This window comes from Panthera uncia, chromosome D1 (assembly GCF_023721935.1).
Source record: "Panthera uncia isolate 11264 chromosome D1, Puncia_PCG_1.0, whole genome shotgun sequence".
Lineage (NCBI taxonomy): Eukaryota > Metazoa > Chordata > Mammalia > Carnivora > Felidae > Panthera > Panthera uncia.
This window is the reverse complement of record NC_064808.1, coordinates 101,394,480-101,420,267: the sequence shown is the minus strand read 5'-3', so window position 1 is coordinate 101,420,267 and position 25,788 is coordinate 101,394,480. Positions and strand designations below refer to the sequence as shown.

The window sequence follows — 25,788 nt, the reverse complement described above, 5'->3', positions numbered from 1 at the left end:
CTGTTGGTGGGAAGAGTTTCTCAGGAGCACGACTTCCGGCCTGGAAGGGAAGTCCGCTCCCTTGTCTCCCAGACCTCCCCCTCCCCCCTCCCCAAATCCCCGCCACGCGAGGCTGCGGCGCACGGTATGGGTGTGTTTGTGTGTGTCTGTATGGGGAGGGCGTTTGGAGGGAAGGTTACCGGGAGCTCCGTGGCCGCTGGGGGGCAGGGATCCCGGTGACAGAGATGGGGGTATTTTCTCTGACTTCCCTTTGGAAGCTTCACCCCCCCCTTCGGGCACTCTAGGTATTTCTTGGGGCCCAGTCGAGGATTGTACCCGTCCAGAGCCTCCCCATCCTTTCGGGAGAGCGAAGCCCAACCCCCGGGTCCGTCCCAGAGGAGCGTGAGCGGGGAATGCCCCGTCTACCCGGCCCTCCGGATTCCGCGCCGGCGCAGACTCCGGCCTCAGTCCGGAAAGAGATCTTCCTGTCGGTCTGGGCTGGGGGCAAGGCAGCGGTGGCCTGGGCCGCGGGTGAGGGCAGAATAACCGGTGGGAAGGCTGCGTTTTCACGAAGGACTCGGGTGAAGCTGCAGAGCTGCCTTTGAGCCCTGACTCCTTGGCTTCCTGGGTCGGAGGAGATCTTGTAATGGAGTGGTTCTTCGTCTCACACTAGCAAGATGCCTGATTTCCTCAGGATCGAGGGGTGAGTGAGCGGTGGGGTGGTTGCACAAAACCGCTGCTAGCTACACACTGGATACCCTTGTCATCTGTATTTTGGAGGCTTCTGTACAAATTAGAAAGTAAAATTCTCCCGAGTGGAGAAATTTAGGGCCTCTCTGCATTTGATGTCAAATGTTGACATTTGCTGGTCCCTGATAGTCTCAAATCTAGATATTTGCTTCATGACGAACTGATTTTGGGGTTCCAGAGTTGATTTCTAATCTGGACCTGGTTTGCCTTGGGCAATCTGGCCTGGGGCAAGTTATGGCTTAAGGGAATTTCACCTACAAAATAAGAATGAAGATGTTTGCCTCATATAAAACATGGGATTGTGTTGAAGATTAAATAAAATGGTGCTCTTGAAAGCACTAACTTTGTGCAGTTTGAAAGAACTTCGACGTACATTTATCTCAGTTACATTCATCTTCATATTAGTGTGGTCAGACATTTTTCTTCTTTTAATGGTAAAGGGAAAACTACCCCTTAGGACTTCTGACTTCTTGTTCAGTGATCTTTTCTTTACCTCGTGCTTCCTTATAACATTGTAATAAAAGAGAAGGTAATAAAGGAAATTATTTTTATTAAGTGTTATATCTTGATTAATTTCAGATTGAAGAATGTCCCGGGTTCCACTGGGGAAAGTCCTCCTGAGGAATGTCATCCGGCATACAGATGCTCACAATAAGGTAAGAGGTACAATCTGGTTATTCCTCAACATTTATTGAAGGCATACAGTGTGCCAAGCATTATTTTGGCAGTTTGGAGATACAAAGGTGAATAAAATCGGTAATTATAATCAATTTGATAAGTACTGTAATAGAGACATACACAAAGTGCTTCAGTGCACTGAGGAATGAATAATGAAATCTGCCTTGGGAAATAAGGAAAGGCTTCACAGAATGGGTGGCATTTGAGCTGCTGATGATATTTGAATTAGTTCTCATTTAACAGGTTAAACTTTACCATGTGTAAAAGATCATTCCAGACAGAAGGAACATCATGTACTCACATGGCAACAAAAAGGAGCATGAAGCACTTGGGGCTTGGCAATAAACTGTGCATTCAGAAAGTAGGGAGTGGGGGGTGTGGGGCCACTGGGTAGTGAGGGAAGATAAAGCTTGAATGGTAAGTTAGAGTTGGCTTGTGACGCTTTTTCCTCTAAATAATAAAGAAACCATCAAAGTCTTTAATTTGTATTTGTATCTTAGATGATTAGTTAGCTGGGTAGGGGATAGATCAGATGGAGTGAAATAATAGAGACACCAGTTAGTCAACTGCAGTGCTACTGGTGAGAGATGATGAGCGGTTCGCATGAAAACAGTGACTGAAGTGACAGTGAACAGGGATGAAGAGGAATTTAGGAGATAGAATCCCAAGAACTTGGTGACTAATTGAAACAGAAAGGATTATCATTTGATAATTGCAGCATAATTGCAAAATTAGTAAGGTGATAGGTGTGTCTGTGCAGGGTTAAAAAGTTCTCGTGTGGCTGCAGAACATTTGAGATTCACTGGGTCGGATTATTTAGCCACTCTAGAAATCCTGAATTTGTTTCCCAGGTTCCTGGTTATAACCCAATCTGTAATGCAATAATTAGTGCAGAGTGTTTTGTCAGTTACTTTTCTTTGATGTAAAATGTTATTTTTAGTCATTTATTTGTATTTCTTTTCTTTAAAAAAAATGTAGATTCAGGAGGAATCAGATATGTGGAAAATAAGAGAACTGGAGAAACAGATGGAAGATGCCTACCGGGGAACCAAAAGGAAAATGTTACCCAGTAGTTCAAGGTGAAATTGCAGCTCTAAGAACCAAAATAATTCTGATCTTCTTTAGAACCATTAACTTTCACGTAAAAGCATTTTAGTACACTAAAGATAGATGAGTTCAGTTCTGTGAATCTTTAAGCCTTCCTTCTTTCATAAATCTAGACCCACGCATAAAGATAGTGGCTATGATACATATGGCTTAATTCTTGGTACTGAATTCCAAAATTCTACCTTGAACAACTTTAAAAGTTAAGGATTTTGTGTATTCTGACCTTGCTTGGTGGCTTTTAAGATTTACTGTTGGTAACTTACAGTCACTTAAGCTATCATTCGCTCCTTTCCTCTGTTAGTCTTAGATTCTCTGTGAGCCTTTTCTTTACCCCATCTCCTTGTTGTGTTCACCAAGTCACACAGCCTTTCACATTACCTTCTAAATAGTTTCACTGTTGAGTATAAAGGATAATACAGGCTTAGCTGTCTTATCTATGGAGGTATAGGAATGTCTGAGTATTGGGAACATCTCTTGGGCTTCATATGCCTGTTAGTGTAGAGCTGTGTATATGAAAAATGACTATACTAATAATGCTAATTTCTAAACCCACCCAGGGAAACAATATATGAGATATTTAAGGAGAGTGAGTGTGCCTGTGGAGTACTCAGGCTTTGGAGTACATACAACTCAGGATTGGCTGTATGTGAAGGGCTTTAAACAAGAAAGTATTTGGGGTCTCCAAGGTAAAGAAGGCATGGTCTCAATATAAAAATAAATATCTTTGCAGATATTTGCAGATAAAATGTTTCCTTTCTAAAGATGGTCCTTTGAGAATTTAGAAGTTAGTGCAGATGATGGTTTGTCTTGTATTGCTTGTTCAATTCCAAGAGGCATTTCCAGGAACAAAATACTATTTTTAGAGTGAATTATTAATACCTGTCATGGTCTAATAAATCTTTAAATCATAATCTCTTTAGGGGCAGGATTCTGATTGTCTCATTTGCTATTACATTCCTAGCAGCTAGAACTGTGCCTAGCATATAGGCGGCCCTTAAACATTTTTGATAATCAGTTAGCTTGCAGAGTGACTTGTTAGTGGACCTTGTAAGCACAGGCTGTGTCAGTGGTTCTCAACTGTTTTTCTACCCCAGCATCCTCATGGGTTAGGCCTTGTTCCTACTGTTACTATGACCTCAGTGCAGAAGGTTGCTGGTTTTCGAGGAAGGGAAAACCTTTCCTGGAGATTCTGAAATCTCCAGAGTAGTTGGAAATTGTCACCAGCTGTGATTATTCTCAGCATCCTTCTTTGCATGCCCTCCTACTTGAGAATCAGTGAGCGAGCTACAGCGTGCCATAGTCCATAAGTCATTTTTGTCTGTATTCTGCAATAGGATGGGTAGTAATGGTCAGATTTTCCCTGGATAAGTGTACAGACTTAGACAGTAGAACAGATCATGACTTTTTACATTTTTTTTTTTTTTTAATACTAGTTATCAGGTGGTTGTTTTCCCCTTAGCTTGTTCAGTGGGTTTTGTGTATGACATTCCATAAAGGAACCTTGCAGATTGCTTCCAAATATAAAAGTTCTTCTGTTTTTCCTTATAGCCGGATGCGTAGTGATGGTTTTGATGAAGAAAGTCAAAGAGACTATTGGAGGCCAAAGACTGAAATTTCTGGGGCACTGGAAGATGACTTTCTTAAGGCTAAATCCTGGAATAAGAAGTTATATGATTATGAAGCTAATATGCCAGACAGGTTTGTAACTAAATTCTTGTGACCATTAATGATATCTGGCTTGAGAGTATATACTTTTAAAAATCAATTATCCCTACAAAAACTTGCACACAAATGTTCATAGCATAATTATAATGGCCCCAAAGTGGAAACCCAAATGTCTGTCAACTGATGAAGGGATAAACAAAATGTGGTACAGTAGTCCCCACCCTTATCCATGAGGATATGTTCTAAGACCCCCAATGGTTGCCTAAAACCGTGAGTAGTACTGAACCCTATATATCTATGTTTTTTCCTATACATACATACTTATGATAAAGTTAATTTCTTTTTCTAGTTTTTAAATATTTATTTTTGAGAGAGAGAGTGAGCACGAGCAGGGGAGGGGCAGAGAGGCAGGGCAGAGGATCTGAAATGGGCTCTGTGCTGACAGCAGAGAGCCCTACCCCAGGCTCAAACTCACAAACCATGAGATCATGACCTGAGCTGAAGTCGGATGCTTAACCGACTGAGCCACCTAGGTGCCCCTGATGAAGTTTAATTTCTAAATTGGAGACAGTAAGAGCTTTACAATAACTAAAAATAGAACAATTGTAACAATATACTGTAATAAAATTTATGTGAATGTGGTTTCTCAAATATTTTATTAATACTTCTTCTTGTGATGATGTGAGATGATAAAATGCCTGTGTGATGAGATGAAGTGAGGGGAATGATGTAGGCATTTTGATGTAGCGTTAGGCTGCTGCTGACCTCTGACAATATGACAGAAGGAGGGCGATCTGCTTCCAGAAAGCAAAACCGAAGATAAGGGGGGGACTAATGTGATGTTCTTTGAGGGTGAAAGGAATAAAGTACTGATATACTGTAACATGGATGAAGCTTGGAAACAGGTGGAAAAAACCAGACACAAAAGGCCACTTATTACATGATTCTATTTATATGGTATGTCCAGAATCGGCAAATCCATAGAGACAGAAAGTAGATTCGTGGTTGCCATGGGCTACAGGAGAGGGAGGAATGGAGAGTTAGTGCTAGAGGATGGAGTTCCTTTTTGGGTGATGAGAGTGTTCTGAAATTAGATAGTGGTGACGGTTGCACAACTCTGAATATACTAAAAGCCACTGACTTGTACACTTCAAAAGAGTGAATTTTATGGTATAGGAATTACATCTTAGTAAAATTGCTCTGTAAAAAACAATTGTCCCAGTATAGACAGCATTATGTTAAGAGTTGTTTTTGGAGAAGTATTTCACAGCTAAAGAGCAGAGTAGAAGAGTTCTTGAGAATGGCAAGTTCTCTTACAAATGGACAAAAGAATCCTTTGTGTCTAAAATGATAGTGTGCAGTACAGAAAATGTAGCCAGTTAAGTTACTGAGCTTGAAGATGGGGTTGGCTCTATGGTGTTTTCTTTATTCTGTATGCCTGTCTGTGTATGCGTGCACTCGTAAGTCCGTCTAATTTTTTTTTAACTTAAATGTATGTATTACCTTAATAATAACATATAATATCTGTGTCATCTTACAGATGGGGTCACAGCGGTTACAAAGAGTTATACCCTGAAGAATTTGAAACAGACAGGTAAGGCAAATAGGCTTACTGAAAAAAAAGTTAGAAACCAAGTGAACCAATACCAAGTAATACAATTCCAAATCTGAACTATAAATTGGGTTCCTAATTTTATTTATTTATTTATTTATTTATTTATTTTAAAAAATGTTTTTTATTTATTTTTGAGACAGAGAGAGCATTAGCAGGGGAAGGGTAGAGAGAGAGGGAGACACAGAATCTGAAGCAGGCTCCAGGCTCTGAGCTGTCCGCACAGAGCCCGACTCGGGGCTTGAACTCATGGACTGTGAGATCATGACCTGAACCAAGTCGGATGCTTAACCAGCTGAGCCACCCAGGTGCCGTGGGTTCCTAATTTTATAAAGGAGATAACATTTGCCATTAAAAATGTAACCAGAAAATAATAGGCAATTTAGTTTGGAGATACTTGATATTTTGCCGTTTCCTGATTGATGTTCTGCATATACATAGCATTTAGGTTCTTCTACATAGTATTCCATACAGTAACTCAAGGTGACAGATGAGAATTTATCTTTAAGAAAACAAAATGAGAGAACAAAAAGAGTGATAGTCTCATAGTAACCCTACGTCAAAGCTCGTATTTAAAATTCAGATGTTAACCCCAACTTTCTATCTAGAGTGTAGAATACTAAAATATTAATAGACTTTTTATTTCCTATAGTAAAGCAGTTTCTCTTTTTTATTAGTAGTGACCAGCAAGATATTACCAATGGAAAAAAAACATCTCCCCAAGTAAAATCATCTACCCACGAGTCTCACAAACACAAGAAGTCAAAGAAATCCCACAAAAAAAAGCAGAAAAAAAAGTCACACAAAAAACAGAAGAAAAGCAAAAAGGAAGCCACAGATGTAACAGCAGATTCCTCAAGCGAGTTTTCAGAAGAAACTGGGGCTTCTAGTACCGGGAAAAGGAAACAGCCACATAAGCGCAAGAAAAAATCCAGGAAAAAGTCGCTCAAGAAACCTGCTTTATTCTTGGATGCAGAAAGTGATACTTCCCAGTCCGATGATTCCGCATCCAGCAGTTCTGAGGAAGGCGAGGAAAGAGACACTAAGAAAACCAAAAGGAAAAAGAGAGAGAAAAAAGTCCATATCCCTGTAGTTAACAATGAAATACAGGAGAGGACAAACAAACGCACAAATTGGAAAGTGGCTACAGATGAAAGGTCTGCAGAGAGTTCAGAGGATGACTAAATGAGAAAGAAACATTCTTCATTTGCCCATCTGACTGGTTACTTGCAGCTCTGTCACCTTGGGGTTTTGCCAGTGACTCTATTGCCCAGCACAGGGGCCCTGAGGTCAGAGCTGTCCTGTGCCATCTATATATGTTCTGACAGACTTGTCTTGTTTTGGCCTGTTAAACTTGATCCTCTTACTGTTAATAGGGAATCTGGTATTTTGTTATGAAGTTTTCTCGAAGAGATTATTTTTTGCAATTAATCACATTTAGGGTAGAGTGCATATACAGCAAATTAAAGGACCCAGAAAGCTGAACCCAATAATGACCCGGGTACACCAATTGGAATGTTGAATCTGGGGAAGGGCAAGGGTTGGGATCGAGAGGTGGATTGGAACCGGTGCTGTATAGAATGCTGTAAGGGAACATCGTGTTGCTATCTTTATATAGCAGGTGCCAGGACTTAACTTTTTGTGTCTTCAGCCTTGGTGCTTTGATCTTTCTGTATTTGGCCCCTTAGATATGGTCCAGTTTATTTAATGAGAAAAAGTGTATAAGAACAAGATATTTTTCCTTCATTAACATCCATAGACCGCTGTTATGAGACTAGGGTTTTTTGGTCAAATTTCTCTGCTGGACAGGGTCTGTGGCTACACTCAGTATACCCCTAAACATGGTAATTGGATAGTAAATGGTTTTGTACTTCCTTTGTTGTCTATTGCCTAAATGGCCTTGTGTTCAAAATTCTTTCTTCGGTTGTCTTAATCCTCAACCAAATGGGATAAAGTTAGGAATTGGTCATGCTGTTTAATGGTGCTCTGAACAGGATTCAGGGTTGCAACTGCCATTTAAATGTTATCTTCCTTGTTCATTTCTAAATCTATTAATGAACTTTAGATTTTCCCTGAAGTTATGTTGAATCATTTCCAAAATGAAACAGGCTTCTCAGGGATGCACCCACTTCTTCCCAGTCAGCCTTCTGATTAAAGCACCAAGCAGAGACCGTATTATTTCCCTTTGCTCTATACTGTGATCCCTACTGTTAATTCTTAAAAAAAACAAAATATCACTGAAAAAAGGCTGGTAGAACACAGGTGAGTTTTTTCATTATCACGGAATGTCAAATGACATTGTTTTTCCTGGTTGTCAATTCATCGGCTGAGTAGAAAACTTGAAAACCCAGACTTTTGGTCTTGGTTCTGCCACTAACTAGTTATGAGGTCTGAACAGGTAAGTTAACCTTCCTGGCCTTACCTTCCCCATGTAGAATACAGAAATACTTAATGGTAGCATGACAGTCTAAGACACCAGCAATAGAATAGAACTATAACAACATTCCATGAGGTGGTAATACTTTGTGGTTCTAACTACTAAATTTGTTCTTTCCAGAACAGATTTCTAATAAAGTGCTTAGTCACAAAATACATGGTTGGCTAGAGGTTCTCATCCCTTGATTATAAGCAGGTGCTACCTTTGAGGATATTTACTTGAAATATTAATACTTTGGTACTCAACTGTCATTGTTCCATGGCGTATATTTTTACCTTTGGGATTAGTGGGGGCCCATGGGTGGGAGGGCAGGACGTCTGTAATTACTACCTCTTAACCTAAAGCAATTGTTTTGTTCTTGAAGTAAGTGAAATCTTTGTTGGAAGGAGTCTTCACGTATTTTTTTGAAGCATTGTTTCTGTGCTGTAAAAGTATTGATTTTAGCACAGACTCAGGAAGATGGGCCAGTGGAACAAGGCATCTCCAGGAAGTTGGTTCTGTTTTGGGCTTGACCTTCCCTTTCTCCCATACTAGCAGGCCTATTTCTATCCCAAGAATACACATCTTGCCTGTTTTGTTTTTTTGTTTTTTTTTTTTTTTTTTGCCATGTTTACCTTTTCTTGGTCATGTATAAGCAATAAAGCTGTTTTCTGTTCTTCACCCTTCTCAACCCCAATTTCTCTTCTATACCTTAGGCTAAGGTTTTGATGGTTCTTCTAGCCCCCTTAATTAGTGGTTTAGGATGGCCCTTCAAAACCCAAGATCTCTCATTTGCACTACTGGTCTTGGAACACACTTGTTTCTAGTGTTCCTGCCCATCAGAGATCTCTATATTAAATCCTAGAATGGGGTTAAAAAAAAAGAGTTGGAGAATTCACATTTATTGAGTAATTGTTGTGATACAACATGGAATTTCTGAATTCCAAATAAATAAATTTCACTTTTTGAACATTTGATCTGTGACTTTTTAGCACCAACAGGCTTGGTAACAGCCTCAAGTTCACCTGACAATGGGCTGACGACCTTCCCCCAGTGGCCCATCAATCTGCTCTAACAAGTCCTTTGTTTCTTCTGTCATTCTCCCAAGGGATGGCCTATTGCCCTCCTTTCTGTACAATCTGGGCAAAGCGACTGGTGATAGCAAGAGTAGTGTCAATGAAGCGGTCCACACAGCTGGAGAGGCAGTTTTCAGTGCGAGAGTCTAGGCGATTCCCTGGCTTCTCCACACATTTATCCCAGCATAGCTCCATGAAGTGATGCACCTAAGAAGAAAGAAAATAGCCATTGATGTCTGCATATAGGTCTAACTCTGCCAACTTTATTTCCTTCCCATTCTTCTCATTTTCTATCACCTGATGGAATCATTCAATCAACAAACCATGGGCTCTCCTCTTTCCTCACTTCATAACTTGTCACCAGTATGGCCCAGATCCTTGTCCTTATGTTGCAATAATCCTTTATCCTCCCCATTTCTGTTTTTCTCTTTAGTGATTAAAAATTACTCTCCGTCATGTCACCCCTGTGTTTGCTTAATGCATCAGTTCCTCTCAGCCACTCAGGGCACTCCCTTATTTAACCACTAACCTGTTGTGCTTCCATGAAGTACATGCATAGCATACTCGACCCTTAATATTCCTGGAATGCCCCCCCTAAAGATTTTTCCCATTCTTCAACACAGTTCAAATTTTTACCTCCTTGAAGGCCACGGTCTATTTTTTACAACTGTGTTAAGTCCTTAATCAGATTGTAAATTTTCAGGCAGGGTGAGTATCTTTTATCTTCCCAATTAGCTCGAGTATAAGCTGGGAAGGTATGGTACCAATGAATGTCCCCCAAACCACTGCATTCATCTCACTCCAAATCTATCCCTTACAGAGCAGTTCTTTAACCATTTACTGAGGGCGTCCTTTTTGGGATGCTGAGTACTCAGTCAATACTGTCTGCGGTCCTAAAGTGTGACTGTCCTCTCAGTCTGAGACGTGGTTAAGCAACAAGCCATACTGGGAGTGGTCCTGCTGCTAGTAAGCGACCAGGCCGGGTTTCAAACGGTGGCGAAAGGGCTCCAAAACACTTGTTCTAAACTACAGTCCACACGGACTACTTCAGAGTCCACTTTTCTCCATTAATGTCCTACTATTTTGTCGTTTTCAAATACATTATCGTATATGGTCTCTACAATCCAGTGAGACAGCAGGCGACTGACTGCAAAACCAGGACCCATATGGGTGGGTGTCTTGCCTAGAGGTACGTGGCCTGTAAGGGGCAGAGGCAGGATCAGAACCCAGACCTTCCGAATGCCAAGCCCAGAGAGCTCGCCGCCAAACTAGTTTCCGGTGACCTTGGCGTCGCCCGAACCTTTCTCCTCTGCTTTACACTTTCTCTTTCCCCCACGCCGGGTTTGCCGAATAGGCACCCGAGCACTACTGGTCACCAGGGCCTGGAGGGCCATGCTCATTTCTTTTCCGAGAAGAACCGGGCGCAGCAAGAACGAGCATTGGGCAGCCTCCCCGTAGCGAGGTGGCAGAGCTCTGCTAGTTTTTTTCTAGCGGCAGTCACTTCGCGGGCTGAGTAAAGAGCCTGAAAAGTCAACCTGAGCCTCAGCCTCCTTTCTCTCCACCGCGGTCCTTGTCCTCGCACCTGTGCCGTGAACTGCGCTTTCTGTTGTTCGGCTGCCACCAGGCGCTGCAACTCCGCTTCGTCCGCCTCACCCAGCTCCGCCATCGTCCACCTCGAACTCCCGGCCTTCCTACGAGCGTGTGTGCGCATGCGCGGCGGACGCGCGCCAGCTCCCGACTTCCGGTTCACCCGGCATTTTCCTGTTTCTTGTTTTCTTTCCTTGTCGAGGGGTGGGAGTAATCGAGGGACTGCTTCCGGGTTGCTGGGTGACCTTGAACCTTCGGGAGAAAGATGGCGAGTCTCTGGCGGCTGGGTGTCCTGTGTGGTGCGCAAGGAGGCCGAGGTGAGGGGTCCTGGCAGCCGGAGGTTCTTAGTACAGTCTCCAGCCAGGGAAGGGAGTGCGGTGAGGATTTGCCTCCAGGCGACGAGGCCTCTCGAGCAGGGAATCTCTCCATTCCGTTTGCCCATCTGGTTTCTGTCGAAACCATGGCGGTAATCACTGTTGCCTACGCGCCCAGACGTTCTCCCGAGCGCGTTATCACTCCAGCTCAGGGCTGACGTGGGGATGGATAATCTGAAAGAGAGCTCCTGGAAGTTACGGTCCTGCTGAAGCTTTTCATAAGAGTTCTGTTTTTTCTCCCCATACAATGTCCGTAGAATGCACCCACCCTGCATTGGAAAAGTGTGTTAGGCTCTAAGTCCCAATGCCTGGTCTTGCCCATTTACCCGGAGTTGGCATAGGGGTCGGGAGATCAACTTGATAATCATTCACCTGGGCATTTGTATTCAACCAGACACTGTAGTAGGATTGGGATACAGATGTGAATAAAACATAGTTCCTGCCCTCGCAGAGTTTTCATTTTTATACGGAAAACACACGTAAGCATAACTTAACATAAAGCACAAACTGTTGTAGTGTACATAAATTACTATGGTAGTCCAGAGGAAGAACATATTTAGCTGTATGTTTTGGAAAGGTTACCCTCTCTTGGTTCCTGAAGGAAGTGTGTCCTATTTGAGTCTTGAGGATAAGGAAGGCCACAGGACGAAGGACATTACAGTTGGAACTACTGGAATGAGCTAAAGTAATGATGAAGGTGTAGGAATGTGAAGTAGGAGAGTAAATAAACTAGATATTAGTGCATGAAACTGAAGGTGAGGAATGAGAGATGAATCTGGAAATCAAATCATGGAAGAACTTGTCTTGATAAGGAGTGTGCATTTACCTGCTCTGAAGGGGACCATTGAAAGATTTGACATAGAGTTGCAGTTTAAATCGATCGCTTGAGTAACACTGTGGTAGATGGCCATCATAGGAGATGGGACCGGCTAGGACACACGTCAGGGAGATGAGATAGGACACTGTTGGAGTAGTACAAACAAAGAGCAGATTATCTCAAGAAATGTTAAGGAGATACATCAGTATGATTTGGTGATTGACAATTTAGGGAGGGAAATTTTACATGACTTGCAGATTTTTGGTTTAGGTTAAAGAGTGGCTGGGATGTTATTAAATAAAGTGGCGAACAAGCAAATGGAAGCAAATGGTTGAGAAAGTGAGTTGAAGGATGAATGTAATTTTTGGCATGGTGAGTTTGAGGATCATGTAGGATATCTCAGGGGAGAGACCCAGGAGGCACTGACACTTCTGAAACTCTGGAGAGATAGCAGGGTTGCAGATACAGAATTGGGTGTCATCAGCTTATGGGTAGAATAAGCTGAGTGGGTAGAACGGCCAAGGGTGGTCTTAAGACATGAGGAGAGCAATGGGCAGATGATAGAAAGTTGGGAAAACATTAAGAGTGAATGTAGGAGGAGTTTGATATAGGATGTCAGACAATCAAAGGGAGGACTAGAAGAGAGTTCATCAGAACAGAAGAGAGGAAAGGTCCAATAGGGTGGAGATTAAAGGGTGTTTGTTGGATGTGATCACATGGAGACCATTGGCAACTTAAAGCAGTTTTAGTAGGGATGACAATAAGTTTCAGAGTTGAAGAATGATAGGGAAGTGAATAAGTGGAGGTGATTTAGCCAACACTTTAAAGAAGCATAATTGGAAGAGCCAAATTATGGGAAGAGCTCAAATGTCCATCAACTGATGAATGGATAAAGAAGCAGTGGCATATATATATACAATGAAATACTACTTGGCAATGAAAAAGAATGAAATTTTGCCATTTGCAACAGTGTGGATGGAACTGGAGGGTATTATGCTAAGTGAAATAAGTCAGTCAGAGAAAGACATATATGTTTTCACTCATATATGGAACTTGAGAAACTTAACAGAAGACCATGGGGGAAGGGAAGGAAAAAAATAGTTACAAACTGAGATACAGTACAGAGAACAAACCGAGGGTTGATGGGGGAGGGGAAAATGTGGGATGGGCATTGAGGAGGGCACTTGTTGGGATGAGCACTGGGTGTTGGATGTAAGCAATGAATCATGAGAATCTACCCTTGAAACCAAGAGCGCGCTGTATACTCTGTATATTATCTAACTTGACAATAAATTATATTTAAAAAAAAATAAAGAAGCATAGTTGGAAATGGCCAATAGGAAGGAAGGAGAGGTGAAAGACACAGGAGAGAAATTACCTCTTATTGAGTAATTATGACATTCTGGGAATTATGCTAAGCACCTTTCATATATTAATTTTCAGTGGAGTATTATGAAGTAAGTGCTACTATTTTCATTTTACAGATAAGGACATTTAGACTTAGAGAGGCTGTTTAACTTAATTGCTCATCACCTCACAGCTAGTAAGTGGTGGCATTGCATGAACTAGGTCTAGTTTTTAACCAAGAGACAGGATCAAAAAGGGGACAGAACGGGATAGGTTCAAGAGTACAAGTGTAGGGGTGCCTGAGTGGCTCAGTCGGTTAAGCGTCCAACTTAGGCTCAGGTCATGATCTCGTTAGTGAGTTCAACCCCACATTGAGCTCTTTGCTGAGGGCACAGACCCTGCTTGGGATTCTCTGTCCCCCCTCCTCTCTGCCTCTCTCTCTCTTAAAATAAATAAAACATTTTAAAAAATTAGAAAGGAGTACAAGTGGAGAAACTGATCTTGAAAAGGAAGATGGTAATAGATGTACTTCCTAAATTAGACTGAATTCCTTGAGGACAAAGACTGTCTTGTCTCTTGCTCCAATGAAGAGGATGCTTTTACCTGCAGTAAATGTTTGTTGGATGAACAGATGAATAAATGGAAAGAGAAAGGAACTATAATTTACTATTTATTTATTTATTTATTTATTTAAAGTTTATTTTGAGAGAGAGTGCGCATGCGAGCAGATGAGGGGGGGTGGAGAGAGAGAGAGAGAGAGAGAGAGAGAGAGAGAGTGCGAGCAAGCAGGCTCCACACTGCTAGAACAGAGCCCCATATGGGGCTTGAACCCATGAATCGTGAGATCATGACCTGAGTCAAAATCAAGAGTCAGACCCTCAACCAACTGAGCCACACAGGTGCCCTATAATTTACTTTATAAAATTGGTAAGAGTGAAGCCCTTTTACATAAGTGGTTCATTGATTTTTCAATCTTTCAATGGCTAGTCTGACTTCATAGTAATCCAGGGAAATATATACTGTCCTCATTTTACAAATGAGTTGTTATCCCCTGTTTGGAGTAAATAGCTTGCTTATGGTCATTTAGAAAGTCTGTTATTCCTGTTAAAGGAGAAATGTTTATGACCTCCCTTATATCTCTTTCCTCAGCTCTGTTTCTCCGAATTCCAGTAGTCAGACCTGCTTATGTCTCAGCATTTCTCCAGGACCAACCTACCCCAGGACAGTGTAGAACACAGCACATTCACCTGTCACCCAACCACCATGGTACGTTTTTTTTTTTTCTTTCATTGCTGCTGCTTTTTGGGCTCTTTTCATCTTTGTCTTGGGTAATTTTCATGCCTTTGGCAGGACTTGCTATCTGTGGAGTGGAATTCTTATGTCCAACTCTGTCAGATGAAGACCTGTTTAGCCTGCACCTTGGGACAGACAATGCCACAATGGTTGAAGGATGCCATTTACACTGAAAGAGAACGCTTCTGGTCTAAGTCTATGAAAATTTCAGTTTTTTTAAAGGAAATAGTTTTGTAGAAAGAGTCTATAAAATATAGTCACTCTTATTTAGCTGATAGAGAGGAACCATATACAAGTAATTTAGTATAGTAGACAATTTAAAAAGTCATACATATTTATAGCTGTTAACTGAATTATTTTTATTTAGGTTGATACTAAAATCACATGGCATTTTTGGGGTGAATATTATGGAAAACCTGTAAGTGAATAGTAAGTCAACTATTTCCAGTTTTAGAGTCTGGAAAGATCTGTATTTTATAGAGATAAAGATTCCTCTTGATTCTTAAGTCAATAACTTATGTACAGTTGCATCTGAATTATGAGAAATTAGGCAAGTATAGTTTTTCTGCTTTTTAGAGTTATTTTGTCTTGGAAAATTCTTTGTTTAGTTCAGTTAAATTTAGCAGAGTGGTTTTAATTTAAAGTGCATGGGACTGAAAGCAAGCCCTTGAAGTTTTAAACATGGTTTTTAATGTATGCGTCCATGTGCATTTTTCTGGGGAATATCTCTGTCCTTTTATTAGATTCCCAAAGAGATCTGTAACCAAAAAAGATAGAGGCTCCCGAAGAAATGTTTAAAGCCCATTTTGTTTTTCACTTATTTAAAAGAAGTTTTCATGTTCATGTTCATACCTGTTTTGGACTATTTATAAGTAATGGGACAGAAGAAGGACCATAATCCTAAAAGTTCACATCAGAACTTTTTGAATTGGCTGGTTTGGTTTTTTTGGGGGGAGGATTTTTAGTATTACCTTCAAATTCTAAAAATTAGAATGTGTAAATAAAAGAGTAATGTTTTAAAGGAATTCCTCTGCTGGTATTAACTTACATTTGTAAAGTATCTGTCCATTACACTAAAGCCCAAGGTTGGTGGTTCTGCAAAGGTAGTTCATCCATCTTCTGGCCTGTCAGCAAATTGGATCAGTCTTCTAATGCATTTAAATAGGCACTGTGACACTCGAGCGTCAAAGAAGGGAGATAGCATCTTTCTCATTTACCTTCTTTATCTTACTCTCTTTATGCTAAGTCTCATATGCATACTATTTGCCATTCTGTCAGCTGGGTTATTTTGTGGCAAATACTGAATGTGAGGTATGTGTGTTTTCCCCTTTCAACTCTTACAAATCTGGTCCCTCCTTTTTATAGCTGGTTCCAAGGCTTCATCTCTCCACTGGACTGGTGAGAGGGTGGTCAGTGTTTTGCTCCTGGGCCTAATTCCAGCTGCTTATTTGAATCCCAGCTCTGCGATGGACTACTCCTTGGCTGCAGCCCTCACGCTCCATAGTCACTGGCAAGTACAGCAGACCCTTCAGTGTTACGTTGCTAAGTTTATTTGCTGTGAGTTTGTCCGTTACTGCAGATGAGGGAGAAGTTGATTGAGATAATCAGACCTGTAGACAACTTTAAAACCTATAAAGTATTTGTATGCCCAGATTTGTGTATCTGCCTGCCTATTTGATGTCTTCTCTTCCATGTCTAATAGGCATTTTGAATATAGCATGTTATAAAACTGAGTTCGTGGACTCCCCAGATCTCTTCCTCTAGCATTCTTGCCGATCTGAATTAATGGCATTTGCACTCTTCTAATTGTTCATGCCTGAAACCTGGTCATCATCTTTGGTTTCAGTAGTAGTCACCTAACTGGTCCTCCTTCTGTCTATTCCCAACACAGCAGTCTCAGTGATCCTTTTAAAATATTAAGTCAGATGAAGACATTCTCCTTCTCAAAACACTTTGCAGTCTTTTAACCTTCCTCAGACCAAAAGTCAGAATTCTCATGATGGTCTACCGACCCAATGTAGTCTGGCTCTCTTTCTTCCCGAATTTCCAGCTACTCTCTCTGTCATTCACACCGGCTTTCATGATAATTCTTGGACACTCCAGGGACACTCCAGGCCTCAAGGCTCTACTTTGCTTCTGCCTGACACGCTCTTTCTCTAGTTACATGGCTTATTCCTCATTTCCTTCACATCTGAACTGTCACCTTCTCAATGAAGCCTTCTCTAACCACTTATTCACAATTACAGTGTCCTTCCCAGTATGTCTTATCCCTCTCCCCTGTTTTATTTTTCTCAGTAGTGCTTATTACCTTCTACTATACTGTATCATCTATTTATCGTTTTGTGTATTCCTTGTTTCCCCTCATTAGAATGAAAGCACTGATACAGAAAATTACAAGAATCACATCCATGGCAAAAAAAAAAAAAAAGAATCACATCCATGGCTTAATGAATTATTGCAAGGGTAATGCTGCCCAGGTCAAGAAATTGAACGTTGCCACCTACTCCAGAAGCTTCTTCCCTGTGTTCTACCTCAGTCATAACTGTTCAGCATCCTCCCAACCAGGAACCATTATCCTGGTTTTTATAGTAATCACTCCCTTACATTTTAGTGTGGTTTTATCACTCAGTTGTGCGTCCTTAGACACTGTAGTTAAGTGTTGCCCATTTTAAAAAAAGAAAACAGACTTTTGGCTGTTTTTGTTTGTTGTTATATATATTTAATGCCTAGAGCAGTCCCTGACACGCAGTAAGTAAATATTTATTGAATGAGTGAATTCCCAGCTTCTATTTATTTTATCCAGTGTAGTTTGTTAGACTTTCTAAGTTAATGAACCCTCTGAAAAGTTTGTAAATAACAGTTGGGATCTTTGAGTTCATTTTATGTTGTTTTATAAGGACAACATGATATTGTGGGCAGGGGAAGCATTTTTGGGTTGTTAGAACTGAAAGGACTTGGGAATATCTTAACCAACCCTGTTATTTTACAGATGTGGACACTAAACCCCGGGGAAGGTTAAGCGATCTATCAGAATGATTTTGTAGATTAGTGTTACAAGGGATTTTGCTTACCTAATTTTCTAGGGATGGTCAGAGGAATTACCCTTTAATCTACAGACCTTTCAAAATACAGGATTCCATTGCATATGAAATATTAGATCACAAGTACAGGAATATTTCTCTAATATGTGGTTCTTGGCAGGAGATCCATCTAAATCAACGAAAAGTCAGATTAAGAATTCTAACATAATATATTTATATATATTTTTTATTCTATTCTCCAGTTACCTTACTAATTCTTCCTTCTCTCTCTCTCTCTCTCTCTTTCTCTCTCTGTCTCTTTCTCACACACACACACACACACACACACACACAGGATGACTTAAAAGAATGTCCATAATTGTGCATTAATTCCTCAGCATCCATTCTCTTTTAATCCACATTAATTGGGCTTTTATCCTAACTACATGACTGAAGTCATTCTTACCAATATCCCCCAAAACCTTCATTTTTCCAAATCCAGCTGTCTGTTCTTGGTCTTCCTCTTACTTGAACTCTCAGCACCGTTCAACTTAATTGGCCATCCCCTCCTTAAATAATTTTTCTTGGCTCTGTAGACCCTGTGCCCACCATTTTCCTCCACCTCACTAGCTGCACCGTCTCAGTCTCTGATGCCAGCTTCTCCCCTTGTCTGACCTGTGAACGAGAAAGCCCTGAATCCTGGGCTCAGTTTTCCTTTCTTAATTTCTCTAATTTCCTGAGGCGAGCTCAGATCTGACCTCTTCTTGATCTGCAGTCCTGTGATTCCACTTGTCTAACCAGTGGAGTCCATTTGAATGTGTAATAGTCACCTCAAATTTAACATTGCCAAAGCCACTCTTGTCCGCCCCGAATCTCTCTTGATTTTCCCTTTAAGCTGCCTCCTTTCCTGTTCTTCCCTAACTCAATTAAATCATAGTTGCTCAAGCCAAAAATCCTAGGAGTTATTGCAGATACTTCTTTTTGTCTTATCCCACATCCAGTCCATCGGATCTTTCTGTTTGTTCCCTCTTTAAAACATAGCCTGTGTGAATTGTCACTTCACACCATCTCCCCCGTCACCAGCCTAGGTTGAGCCAACAATCTTGCCGAGGCTACTTTATTTGCCTCCTAACTGGTTTTCTGTTTCTGTTCTTGCCCTCTCTTCTGCTGCCTGCACTCTCCATTCACCATACTGCAGCCAAGGTGGTCTTTTTTAAAAGAAAAATTACATCTCTTTATAGGAGATATACAAATGGCTCATAAGCAACATGAAAAAACGCTCAACACCATTTTTTATTAGAGAAATGCAGATCACAACCACAATGAGCTGCCACTTCATACTTAATAGGATGGCTGTAATCAAAAAGATGGGCGATGACAAGTGTTTCAAGGATGTGGAGAAGTTGGGAGTCCTCCTATGTCTGCTGGGAATTTAAGAAGTTGGAGCCGCTTTGGAAAACAGTTTGGCAGTTCTAACAAAAAGTTAGAGTCACCATATAACTCATCGATTCCACTTTTATGTGTACATCCCTCAAAATTGAAAACATATCCTCACACAAAAACTTGAATAGTAATATTCATACAGTGTAATTTACAATAGCCAAAAAGCAAAAACAATCCAAGTACGTGCCACAATGTTGATGAACCTTGAACATGTGAAGTGAAAGAAACTTGACACAAAAGGCCACATGTTGTATGATTTCATTTATATAAAATGTACATAATAGGCAAGTCTGTAGAAATAGAAAACAAGTTAGTTGTTGAATAATGAGCTCATGGATGCAGGGTTTCTTTTTGGGGTGATGAGAATTAAATAGTGATGATGTTGCACAACTTTGTGAATACACTACAAACCAGTGAAGTGTACACAAAAAAGGGTTAATTTTATGGGGCGTGCCTGGCTGGGGCAGTGGGTAGAGCCTGGTACCTGATGTCAGGGTCGTGAGTTCAAGCTCCACATTGGGCATAGTGCTTGCTCACTTTAAAAAGTGTTAATTTTATGGTATGTGAATTATATCTCACTAAAGCTGTTATTAAAAAAGTAAAATTAGGGGCGTCTGGGTGGCTCAGTCGGTTGAGCGTCCGACTTTGGCTCAGGTCGTGATCTCATGGTCTGTGAGTTTGAGCCCCGTGTCAGGCTCTGTGCTGACAGCGCAGAGCCTGGAGCCTGTTTCAGATTCTGTGTCTCCCTCTCTCTCTCTGACCCTCCCCCATTCATGCTCTGTCTCTCTCTGTCTCAAAATAAATAAACGTTAAAAAAATAAAATAAATAAAAAAATAAATTAAAAAAAAGTAAAATTAGGTCACTCCTTACTTAGGTTACTCCCTACTTAAAAACACGTCTGTGCTGTCCCATTACATTTCATATGAAATTCAGACTTTTTTTTTTTTTTTTTTAAGATTTTTATTTTTAAGTAATCCCTGTACCCTATATGAGGGTCGAACTCACAACCCCGAGATCAAGAGTCATGTGCTCCATGGACTGAGCCAGCCAGTCATCCCTGAAATAATAAACTTTTATTATGACCTTCAGGGCCCTATGTGATCTGCCTTTCCGTTATGATCTGGTCCTCCAGTCACACTAATCTTTTTACTATTCCTCAAAGATGCCAAGGTCATTGTCACTTCTGTTTGGAACGTTCTTCTCATTCAGGTCATCCTTTCTAAAATATTTTCTCATAGCACATACATATTTATTTTCTCCTTCACTAGAATCTGTTCCATAAAGGCAAGGATATGCTGTCTTATTTGCTGTTCTTTCAACATCTATAACAGGTTCTGGCACATAATATCTGCTTCATAAATTTTTTTTAATTAATGAAAAATTCTATAGAGCATTTGTTTTAAAGTTTATTTGTTTATTTATTTATTTATTTATTTATTATTAATCTCTACACCCAGTGTGGGACTTGAACTTACTACCCTGTGATCAAAGAGTCACACGCTTCTCCGACAGACCTAGGCTGGTGCCCCTGGAGCATTTGTTTTAATTAAACAAACAAACAACAACCAAGATTTTGTATATAGAGTGGCAGTTAACTACTGTCTTTGATAGAAGTAACTCTGGAAAATTGAATCTGAAGAATAGAGATGTCTTTATTATATTACTGGGAAACTCTTGATTCCTTCATTTTGGTTTATGATTCTTTGACCTTGAGTTGTACTTTGAACCTGATAATTATTGTTTTGCAGTCAAGTTAGCTGTTTGGCTTTCTTTTGTACTGTTATTTTTTTCTTTAGGGGCCTTGGACAAGTGGTTACTGACTACGTTCATGGAGATGCTTTGCAGAAAACCGCCAAGGCAGGAGTTTTGGCCCTGTCAGCTTTAACCTTTGCTGGGCTGTGTTATTTCAACTATCATGATGTGGGCATCTGCAAAGCTGTTGCCATGCTGTGGAAGCTCTGACCTTTTTGACTTAATACCACGAGAATTGATTGTACACCTCTTTGCCTCTGCTCTGTCATGCCATTGAACTCACAATAAGGAGGAAATAACAGATAAGTCCATTGGTGAGACAAACCTCTTCTCCTAATCGCCTGGTTATTTTTAGAATTTAGTCTTTGAGGATAAGGTTTGAGAGAAATTGTATCCAAGTAATTTGGGGACTGAGTTCCTTGTTCTGGTGAGTTTATGGGGTTGTCTCCCAGCTTCTCACAAGACTCAGCATAACTAAACATTGCATATGAGCTTTTGCCTGTTAGCTTTTCAAATTCTTAAAGGGAATTCAGCTTTATTACTATCAATACCTGATCAAACGTCTATGTTTGTCCTGGGAATGATGGTGAAAGGGAAAGACTGTTCATTCACAAGTAAAGACTTTGCAGAAAATTAGTCAGTGTTTAATTTTTGAAAACTTCCCTCTCTGTTATACCAGTTATTAATGATTACATGTCCTAGGGAAATTTTAAAGTTAGGAAATCCTGCTCTTTGACATTACTCATTTCTAAAGCTTGGGAGGAGGAGCCTGGAGAGCTTCTGAGTGTAGAAAAATTCCATGTAGGGAAGAGGTACCCTTATAGATGTATCAAAATATTACAGATTCTGAACTGAGACTTAATCCTCAAATGTGTTTATTTTACTTGTCCTAATGTTCTACAAATATAAAACTGTAAGTAATAAATTGTTATTTTCCCACTGTAGGAATCTCTAATGTGAAAATGTATTCTATGAAATAAAGTTTTTTTAAAAATAAAATGCTATATAATAAAAATGTATTGTAGTCTTTTACGTATTAACTGTCCATAGTTTTATTCAGTAGTACTTGGCGTCTTTTGCATATATAGCACCAAAATAGGACTATTGAAGTTTCCTTCTAGGGCTTAGCAGTGACGTAAATTACAAAGTACTGTGATACAAAAAAGACTCATATGTAAGAGACAGAAATACATTGAGTATGAGTGGTTTGGTATAAGAGGAGTGTTAAATACATTTGACCTTTGAACAGCAGTTGCACGGGTCCAGTTAATATGTGGATTTTTTCAATGTATACAGTATAGTACTGTAAATGTATTTCTTCTTTGGGGTTTTTATATTTTTTTCTAGCTTTATGGTAAATACAGCATATAAATCTTATAACATAAAAAAATGCATGCTAATTAACTGTCTAGGTTATCAGTAAGACTTTTGGTCACTGGTAGGCTGTTAGTAGTTCAGTTTTTGGGGAGTCACACAGATTTCTGACTGTGTAAGGTGTCAGTGTCCCTAACCCCCTTGTCACTTAAGGGTCAACTGTAGTAGGATTTAGAATGATGTTCCAGATCATGATGTTCTGCAAATGCCAACCGTCGGTGTTTAAATTATATTCTGTATACAGTTAGTTTGGTCTGAAGGGTGAGTGTAAGGCATGATGGTTTGTTTCTCGTAGCAACATAGTAGAGCTGGCACTGGGCGCATTTCCCTGAGGACCTTACTGCGCAGCTGAGGCAAGCCATGGAAGCGCGGCTGGCTAGAAGGGTAAGTGTGTTCACGAATGTCTGTACTAGGGGTTATAGGTAAGCTCCCCTTAATGTGCTAACAGCCTTGTCAGAGACTCAGATGTGTATTAAGGGTTTAGGAAGAGGCGATTAATTCTCTTTTGGGGGTCGCTTAAATGTTTGCAAGGGCACGATGCCTGAATACCAGTGGTTCACCAGGGACTGTTGGTGGAGGACCTATCTGCCTTGGCAGGGAGAAATAAAATATTAGTAATAATATTACTAATGAAATAGTAATAAAGCTTACATTGTTTAGAATTGGTGTTCTTGGGGCACCTGGATGGCTCAGTCGGCTAAGCATTTGACTTTGGCTCAGGTCGTGATCTCACAGTTTGTGCATTTGAGCCCTGCATCGGGTTCTCTGCTGTCAGCGCAGAGCCCGCTTTGGATCCTCTGTCCCTGTCTCTCTCCGCCCTGCCCCATTCTTACACGAGCTTTCTCTTTCTCAAAAATAAATAAACATTAAAAAAAAAAAATTGCTGGTTCATGATGATCATAAAAAACAGACTGACCTTTATTCGGTTTTATTGTTGGCCTTAAGTTCTCTGTAGACAATAATTCCCCCTTCGTGTCATTCCTCTCTTCCCCCTCCCCTCGCCCCCGGAACAGTACTGTAAAATAGAGTTTTCCATATAGTTGAAATGGGGAGGGCCGGAATTGGAGAATATCACCAACACCATCACACCACAGTTTGGGTCTGGAGAGGTGTCTAATGCTAATAAGCTTCATTAGATGGTGAGTGAGAAGTAAGAGGGTTAGGCTGGTTGGGTACTGCCTGCCCTAAGGTCCCAGCTGAGCTGTCGCTGTGGCAGATTGTTGGGTTGCTATGAGCTGCTGGCGCAGCAGGTGAAAATGAGGCAGGGCCTGTTGCAGTAGGTTTCTGAGAGTAAGTAGGACCTCGTCACAACTGTGTTTCAGAGAGAACTGGGGTGACGTGAGGAAAGCTGACAAACTAGATGCAGAAGGACGTGTATGAGGATAGAGGAAGAAAGGGCCTGTACTCTGATGGCGGCAGCGGGACATAGGAGTCAGTTGTAAAGGTATTGTAGAAATGAAATACATTTATCTGACAGGTATTAAGTACCTCATGTAATGTGTACCATGGATAAAGAGGTGAGTCCTCTGACTTTAAAAGGAGTTCATAGTCTAATCCGGACAACAGATAAGTGATGGCAGTACACTGTGGTAAGTGCAATAACAGTTAAGCACATCAAGCAGTGATATAACAAAGGGCACACTAAGAATTTGCTTGCAAGTTTCCTGGAAGATTCTTGACCTGGTTTCTGAAAGATAAAGAGCTGACAAGTAGCCACGGAAGCTGGGGTGAATTGTGAGGGCCTCTAGAGGGTAGACCAAGCAGAAGTGCACACAAGCTGGGGAGGGGCTAAGAGAGAGAGACAGGGAAGGAGGCAGAGGATCCGAAGTGGGCTCTGTGCAGACAACAGAGAGCCTGATGCGGGTCTCAAACTCGTGAACCATGAGATCATGACCTGAGCTGAAGTTGGATGCTTAACCGACTGAGCCACCTAGGCACCCCGGTCAGATGTTTATTTTAAATAGGTTTTGCTGGCAGCTATGTGAAGTACGCATTTGAGGGAGGTAAGCATGGAAATGTTAATGTTTCAGTGATGCAGAAAAGAAATGATGAAAGTCAGTAGCTGGAATGAAGAAGAGAACACATTTAAAAGATATTTAGAAGTTAGAATCAATAAGTTCTACTGGGGTGTGGAAGATCAAGAGAAGAGGGAGGGTATGCTCAATTTCTTTGTTGAAAATAGGTGGATGGGAAGTGGTCATTAATTTCTGGAGGAGAATTAGATACGATAGTGGAGGGATAGGTCGCTCCCAAAGTTTTGGTATATCTAGGAAGACTTTATAGACCTCTTTTTTTTTTTTAATTTATTTTTTTTTGGTAATCTGTACGCTCAATGTAGGGCTCGAATTCACGACCCTGAGATGAAGAGTCGAATACTTCTCCAACTTAGCCGGCCAGACACCCCAGAATTTATAGACCTCTATTTTTGGCAATATGGCAGACTAAATTATAGAAATTATTTTGCTAATGCACCTAAGATGCACCTAAGAATGTTAACAATAAGAACACCTTTTAAAACGTGATTCAGCTTGCCAAAGGAAATACTCTCAAGCCAGAACAAAGTCTGCATGCATTTAAAGAGGTGGGCTGAGGGCATCCTGTGCCCCGGGATCATTTAGTAATCTCAGGTGGCCTAGAGCTCTAGGTTTAAGAAGACAACCAAGAGGCCAGGAGCAAAGCTCTGGGCTCAAATTGGAGTTTGATTGGTGATTCCCTAAAACCAGGAACCATGAAGAGTTTTACCCTCAAAGTAAGGGTGAATTAGGAATATAATTTTTACCTCAAAAAGCAGAGAGCATAGAAACTTGTCTGACTTGCCTTGTTCTGATTGGAGGAAAACATATTTCTGAGAGTGTGTGGCCCACGGCCAGTCCTTAGGCCAGTTTGTGGCCTGAGTTTATATGATTTGCACCTTTGAAAAGACTGTATGCTGCTAATATAACATTTACTTGGGTTGGTAGTTCCCCAGATGCCTGGTAGGAAGTAAACAAATTTTCACTAGAGGAAGGTTTCTCCCAACACAAGCCTCAAAAATTCCCAGGAAGTTCTAATGAATGTGAACTTCCAGCTAAAGATCACAATATATACAGGAGACAGCCTGAACAAGAATCAGCACAGATAAAACAGAAACCTAGTCACAAAGAATTCAGACTCTGGCAAAAGTTTTCAGACACAGAATATAAACAAAATGAGATGGAAGTCTGAGTACAAGTCACTTTGGAGAAAGTGGCCCTACCCCTGATGTTCTTGATCCATATAATCTTGAAAAGTAGATGTCTACTTAGGAAAGTCCTCTGTTCCTCTAGAGTCTTTATAGGTGGATGTCAGGGTCAGTCAGTGGGTCTGGATATCCTGGTGATGAGATCCTAAGCCCTTTTACACTACAGTGGGAAACATGTATCCATGGCTGTGGGCCTTGAGCTTAAGACCTCTGTGTGAGGTTCAAAGTACCTGAAATAGTCACTTCCAGTGTGGTTCCAAGGCCAACTTTTATGGGT

The 25,788-nt window shown here is 40.8% G+C and overlaps 3 protein-coding genes across 8 annotated transcripts; 2 read left to right on the top strand and 1 right to left on the bottom strand.

The window, feature by feature from the left end:
• Window positions 1-47: 47 nt before the first annotated feature.
• NKAPD1 (NKAP domain containing 1) lies at window positions 48-9,182 on the top strand. 4 transcript variants are annotated; one of them, XM_049613233.1, is made up of 7 exons: window positions 71-124; window positions 653-682; window positions 1,309-1,385; window positions 2,386-2,486; window positions 4,063-4,212; window positions 5,720-5,773; window positions 6,469-9,182. In XM_049613233.1, exons 3-7 carry the CDS (start codon window positions 1,317-1,319, stop codon window positions 6,974-6,976), a joined length of 882 nt encoding a protein of 293 aa, XP_049469190.1. In that variant the 5' UTR covers window positions 71-124; window positions 653-682; window positions 1,309-1,316; the 3' UTR covers window positions 6,977-9,182. The 4 variants fall into 4 exon arrangements, with proteins under 4 accessions (XP_049469198.1, XP_049469190.1, XP_049469206.1 ...); XM_049613241.1 differs by lacking the exon at window positions 653-682 and having other exon boundaries at window positions 48-124; XM_049613249.1 differs by lacking the exon at window positions 71-124 and having other exon boundaries at window positions 427-682; window positions 6,472-9,182.
• Window positions 9,094-10,987, bottom strand: TIMM8B (translocase of inner mitochondrial membrane 8 homolog B). The gene is made up of 2 exons (XM_049613469.1): window positions 10,866-10,987; window positions 9,094-9,490 (listed from the first exon to the last, which is right to left on the bottom strand). Exons 1-2 carry the CDS (start codon window positions 10,947-10,949, stop codon window positions 9,323-9,325), a joined length of 252 nt encoding a protein of 83 aa, XP_049469426.1. The 5' UTR covers window positions 10,950-10,987; the 3' UTR covers window positions 9,094-9,322.
• Window positions 10,988-11,023: 36 nt separating this feature from the next.
• SDHD (succinate dehydrogenase complex subunit D) lies at window positions 11,024-24,317 on the top strand. 3 transcript variants are annotated; one of them, XR_007453796.1, is made up of 5 exons: window positions 11,061-11,187; window positions 14,558-14,674; window positions 16,067-16,211; window positions 20,962-21,231; window positions 22,587-24,317. XR_007453796.1 is itself a non-coding variant. In XM_049613405.1 (4 exons), the coding sequence occupies exons 1-4, from the start codon at window positions 11,136-11,138 to the stop codon at window positions 21,125-21,127; spliced, it is 480 nt and encodes a 159-aa protein (XP_049469362.1). In that variant the 5' UTR covers window positions 11,061-11,135; the 3' UTR covers window positions 21,128-21,907. The 3 variants fall into 3 exon arrangements, 2 of the variants coding, with proteins under 2 accessions (XP_049469377.1, XP_049469362.1); XM_049613405.1 differs by lacking the exon at window positions 22,587-24,317 and having other exon boundaries at window positions 20,962-21,907; XM_049613420.1 differs by lacking the exons at window positions 16,067-16,211; window positions 22,587-24,317 and having other exon boundaries at window positions 11,024-11,187; window positions 20,962-21,050.
• The last annotated feature ends 1,471 nt before the right edge of the window (window positions 24,318-25,788 follow it).

Bases quoted from the DNA above. Each gene is read 5' to 3' on its own strand.
- NKAPD1 (XM_049613241.1), top strand. From the start codon at position 1,317: ATGTCCCGGGTTCCACTGGGGAAAGTCCTCCTGAGGAATGTCATCCGG. The intron at 2,487-4,062 runs GTGAAATTGCAG...TTTTCCTTATAG, and splicing joins ATGTTACCCAGTAGTTCAAG to CCGGATGCGTAGTGATGGTT. The intron at 4,213-5,719 runs GTTTGTAACTAA...GTCATCTTACAG, and splicing joins GAAGCTAATATGCCAGACAG to ATGGGGTCACAGCGGTTACA.
- TIMM8B (XM_049613469.1), bottom strand. From the start codon at position 10,949: ATGGCGGAGCTGGGTGAGGCGGACGAAGCGGAGTTGCAGCGCCTGGTG. The intron at 9,491-10,865 runs GTGCGAGGACAA...CTTTCTTCTTAG, and splicing joins AAGCGCAGTTCACGGCACAG to GTGCATCACTTCATGGAGCT.
- SDHD (XM_049613405.1), top strand. From the start codon at position 11,136: ATGGCGAGTCTCTGGCGGCTGGGTGTCCTGTGTGGTGCGCAAGGAGGC. The intron at 11,188-14,557 runs GTGAGGGGTCCT...CTCTTTCCTCAG, and splicing joins TGGTGCGCAAGGAGGCCGAG to CTCTGTTTCTCCGAATTCCA. The intron at 16,212-20,961 runs GCAAGTACAGCA...TTTTTTCTTTAG, and splicing joins CTCACGCTCCATAGTCACTG to GGGCCTTGGACAAGTGGTTA.